The sequence below is a fragment of the Hemitrygon akajei genome, unplaced genomic scaffold, assembly GCF_048418815.1.
Source record: "Hemitrygon akajei unplaced genomic scaffold, sHemAka1.3 Scf000153, whole genome shotgun sequence".
Taxonomy (NCBI): domain Eukaryota; kingdom Metazoa; phylum Chordata; class Chondrichthyes; order Myliobatiformes; family Dasyatidae; genus Hemitrygon; species Hemitrygon akajei.
In genome coordinates this window covers 359,369-364,510 of record NW_027332039.1, presented here as the reverse complement: position 1 = coordinate 364,510, position 5,142 = coordinate 359,369, and the positions used below count along the sequence as shown (strand labels likewise).

General features: G+C 50.1%; 1 protein-coding gene across 1 annotated transcript in view; it reads left to right on the top strand.

The window, feature by feature from the left end:
- The first annotated feature begins 309 nt into the window (after window positions 1-309).
- Window positions 310-5,142, top strand: part of LOC140724026 (zinc-binding protein A33-like) — a 65,407-nt gene continuing 60,574 nt past the window's right edge. The window contains exon 1 of the mRNA XM_073038512.1: window positions 310-495. Coding sequence (XP_072894613.1) covers window positions 310-495 — 186 coding nt within the window. The remainder of the gene's footprint in view (window positions 496-5,142) is intronic.

Below are 5,142 nucleotides of genomic sequence, written 5' to 3'. Positions count from 1 at the left end.
GTCAGTGTAGATGTGGATTGGTCCGGTGGTGTTTTGGAGGGGGAGGGCTACTGCTGCCAGCTCGGCAAGTTGACTGGAACACCCCTCCCTCCCTGTGGTTAAAATTTTCCCCGTGGCGGGATGAAGTGCTGCCGCTGTCCACAATGGTCTCCCCCTTTCCAGCGGCTGGAGCCGTCTGTGAACCAGGCGCGCAGTTTGTCGTCGGGGTCGAGGGAATCGAAGGGTTGACCCCAACACGCTGAGGAGGGTTATACCTTGGGGATGTCCAGGGCAGGGTTCTGGGACTGGGGGGAAAGCCATGACTTGTTCATGGGGGCGGCTGACTCCTTCAGGACCCGGTTCAGCCCGCTCCGCAATGTAGCTTCCACTGGACAATGGAGGACGGCCCTCTTTGTGGGAGGAATCAGGGGACTTGACCAATCGCATTATGGGGAGGTGGGGGCGGAGGACGACAGGGTCGATGCCTGTTTGGTGTTCTGTGTCGATGAACGCCAGGTAACAGGCTAGTATCTGGCGCTCGAAGGGGCTGTAGCGCGCTATGCGGCGGGATTGCCTGGGAGGATGGTGTGCTGGGCACCTGTATCGACAAGTGCCATCCACCTCTGCGTGTTTCCCTTTCCCCAGTGTACTACGACAGGTATATGTGGCCTCAGGTCCCCCGGGCGGGAGAGGGCGAGAGAGCAAATGCCCTGGCCTTCAACCTATGGGGGGGGGGGGGGAGAAGGTCTGCCACCCCTGTGGTGAGGTGCCTTGGTGGCTGAGGTGGGACATTTCCTGTCTCAGGAAATCTCCGAGTTCTGTCCTCAGGCAATTTCAGGTAAGGGGGGGTCCCCTGTAATGCAGAGAACGAAGTGAGATTGGGGAGAAGAAAGATGGGGGGAGTGCGGAGAGGGAAGAAGGGGGAGTGGGGCCTGGGAGACAGATTAGGGAGATAGGGGAATAGAAGAGAGAAGGGAGTGTGGGGTCCGGGAGAGAAACGGAGAGAGGGTATGTGAGGCAGAGAAGGGAGAGTGTGGTGTGAGACAGAAGAGATGGGGTAGTAAAAGAGAGAGAGAGAGAGAGAGAGAGAGAGAGAGAGAGAGGAGAGAGAGAGAGAGAGAGAGAGAGAGAGAGAGAGAGAGAGAGAGAGAGAGAGAGAGAGAGAGAGAAAGAGAGAGAAGAGGAGAGAGAGAGAGAGAGAGAGAGAGAGAGAGAGAGAGAGAGAGAGAGAGAGAGAGAGAGAGAGAGAGAGAGAGAGAGAGAGAGAAGGGAGAGTGGGGATTGAAAGAGGGAGAAGACAGAGTGGGGAGATGAAGAGAGATAAAGAAGAATAGGGAATAGGTGAAGAGTAAGGAACAGTGTGGTGTGGAAGAGGGATTCCGGAGGAAGGGGAGTACAACAGTGTCACTCCACTCCTCAGGAAGCGAGAGAGGCAGAGGGAAGGAAACTGAAGGCCAGCTGGTCTGACCTCAGTGTTTGGGAAGATGTTGGATTCGATTATTAAGGATGATGTCTCAGGGTTCTTTGGGCAAATGATAAAAAGGGCCGGAGTCAGCATAGTTTCCTGACAATTCTGTTGAAATTCATTGAAGAAATAACAAGCGGGATAGACAAAGGACAATCGGTTGATGTTGTTGCACTTTGAATTTCAGGCCTTTGAAAAGGTGGCAGACATGAGGCTGTTTAACAAGCTACGAGCCCATGATATTACAGAAAGAGTCCAGCACAGATAAAGCAGTGGCTGATTGACAGGAGGCAGAACGTGTGAATAAATGGAGCGTTTTCTGTCTGGCTGCAGATGTCCAGTGGCATTCCACAGGGGTCTGTGATGGGACCGATTATTCTCTGCTATATGGCGATGACTTGGATGATGTATTTGATGGCTTTGCTGCAAAATCTGCAGGGGACATGAACAGAGATGGAGGGAAAGGGAGTTCTGAGGACGTAGAGAGGCCACAGAAGGAGCTGGACAGATTAGGATTGGAAACGGCAGATGGAATACAGAGCATTCATTTCATGAGGACTAAAAGGTAAAAGCAAGGACGAAATGCTGGAACATTAAAAAGCTCTGGTGAGGCCTCACTTGTAGTATTTTGAGCAGGTTTGAGCTCCTTGTCTTAGAAAGGATGTGCTGAATCTCCAGGGGGTTCAGAGGAGGTGCACGAAAATGGTTCCAGTATTCAATAGGTTGTCATATCACCAGTGATGTCTCTGGGCCAGAATTCAGAAAAATAAGGGGTGAACTCGTTGAAGGAGGAGCCTTGATAGAGTGGACGTGGGCAGGATTTTTCCTGTGATTGGTGGGTGTAAGACCGGATGAGCCATAACAGAGGGCATCCTGTTAGAACGGAAATGAGGAGGAATTTCTTTAGCCAGAGTGGAGAATCTATGGGATTCTTTGCCACAGGCAATGGTGGAGGCCGAGTCTCTCTGTACATTTACTACAGAAGGTCATATATTACTGATTGTTCAGGGTGTGAAAGGACACGGGGAGAAGACAGGAGATTGGGTCTGGGATGAAATTGGATCAACCAGGATGATCTGGTGATAAGTTAAAGCAGAGTAGATGGGCCGAATGTCCTAATCTACTCCTGCACCTCATGGTCTTATTGACTATCTGCCTTTTGAACACTTCTGTCTCTTTGGGATGTGTATATCCTGCGCTTTCTGAATTGCTTCCCGAAATTCCACCCATTCTTGCTTTGACGTTATCGGTGCCAAAGGTCTTTTCCAATCACTTTTGGCCAGTTCCTCTCTCACGCCTCTGCAGTTTCCTTCATTCCACTGCAACACTGCATCTGCGTTGTGCTTCCCCTTCTCAAATTGCAAATTCAATCCCGATTCATTGCATCACACCCTGTCCAGAATTGCAGATCCCTTCGTGCAGTGGTCCCCAGCCACCGGGCCGCAAAGAATGTACTACCGGCCCGCGAGGGAACTATATGATTTGGCGATAGTGGGTTTAACCACGAGCTGCTCTCTGAAGCCACCTCGCAGGCATTCTAGAAATTCTCCCTCGGGGCATCCAGCACCAACCGGGTTTTCCCAATCGATTTGTGTACTGAAATCCCACATGACTATTGTAACGTTGACCTGCTGACTTGCATTTTCTATCTCCCGTTGTAGTTTGTAGACTACATCCTTACTACTGTTTGGGGGTCTGCACATACCTTCCACCAGGGTTTTCTTTGCACTTGCAGTTCCTTAGCTCTACCCACAACGACTCAGCACCTTCCGACCCTATGCCAGCTCTTTCTGATGGTTTGATTTTATTATGTTTACCAACAGGGCCACGCTTTCAGTGATGCCCACAACCTCATGTATGCCAGTCTGTAGCTCTTCCTCCACGTCAGTCTGTACAATGCGCGCATTCAAATGTAATACCTTCAGTGCTGTGTTCAGCCTTTTAGATTCTGTGCGTCTTTTCCATTGCAACCCATCCAATCGACTGCCAGGTTGCCCTATCAGCAGCCTCTCATTGCCGGCAGTCTCACAACATACTGTCTCTGTTTACAAACCAACTACCTCATCCTCGGCGGTAGCACATCGGTTCCCAAACCCCTTACCTAACTCACAAAATTTCTTTTCAGGGCCTGCTGACATTTTCTACCTGTCATTGGTGCCAATATTTACCAACAAGTCTGGTTGCTCACCCTCCCCCTTTAGAATGCCAGGGACCTGATCGGAGTCATCCCTGTCCCTGGCACCTGCACACATCTCACCATCCGGGTGTCTCTATCGCCACCACAGAACCGCTGGTCGTTGGTTGACAACAGGAGGAACTCTAACCCTGTTACGGCGGAGGGAGGATCGGGTGAGAGTTAATGATCTGGAAATGGAGGGGTTGCCTCATGGATCAGAGGGAATGAAAGGTTGGAGAGGCTTCAGTTGTTTCCTCTGTAGCGATGGGGGCTGAGGGGAGACCAGAGGCAGACTGAGGCTGAGTAGAGATCAGAGAGAAGAGAACCAACATCGGTTCTTCATCAGGTGAATATCTCAATTACCAGAGGACGTGATTTCAAGGTGAGTGTGATTTCAAAGATGATGTTTACCTGTGCCCCGGTACTCCACTCTGCTCCACAGTCCTCTCTCTCTCTCCCTTTCTCCCTCTCACTCCCCCTTAACTCTCTTATCTCTCCGTCTCTCTCTCTCACTCTCTCTCTATACATATACAATTCCTCAATTTCCCTATCTCATCTTTTTCTCATCCGTACTCTTTTTCACCCTCCTACTCTTTCCTCCAAACATTCTTCACTACACAGTCACTAACCTGCATCTTTCCCTTATTGTCTCTTCCTCCGTTTATGCCTAACCTTTCGCTTGCCTCTCGTTTTCCTCCCCAATTCCCCCCTTTCCTGTAGCTTGCTGTCTCCGCCACCCACCCGTCCAGACCAGCAACCCTCCCCCACCCCGCACTGGAATGACGGTTTTACACACTCAGTGGATTACAGATGCTGTATAATTTCTCGTCGGTTGGAAAGATTCAATGTTCTCTCAGAAGATAAAGGCTTGTGGTTTCTGGGAGAGGCCTGTTAGTTTCCGTTTAGTGTGCTACAGAATAGGCGGCGGAGGAGTGTGGAGAAGGGGGGAGAGGGAGGGTAAGTGAGGAGGTAAGAGAGGGGAAAGGAGAGGGGTAGAGAGAAGTGGAAGAGAGAGAGAGACAGAGAGAGAAAGAGAGTGACAGGCAGAGAGAATGAGAGAGGGGGGAGAGAGAGAGAAGAGGAAAGGAGAGGTGAGCGTAAATTGGGACATTTGCTTTCAATGAATCAAGGTACAGTGATAATTTTTGATTCGCATCCCGTCCATAAAGATCAATTCATCACCTCGAGACTGGGAGTGCGGGGGTTGCGAAATGTGAGGGACAATTAATTAAATGAATGAATCATACAGACCAATTAATCACAACTGCATTAGGGAGATTGTGAAGTGAGTGGTCCATCTCTCAGGAAGTCAGAATGTTCGACGTGTGTGGGGTCTTTGATAATGTGGACTGTTTTATTGAGGCAGAGAGATGTGTAAACAGTGTCCACAGTTTCCATGATGTACTGAACTTGTTCACAGCTCTCTGCAGTGTTTCCGGTGGTGGCCAGTGCTGTTGCCGTGACAACACGACTAGTTTCCGCACAGGATGTGTTCTGTAAAAATAGAACAGGCTGACTTCCT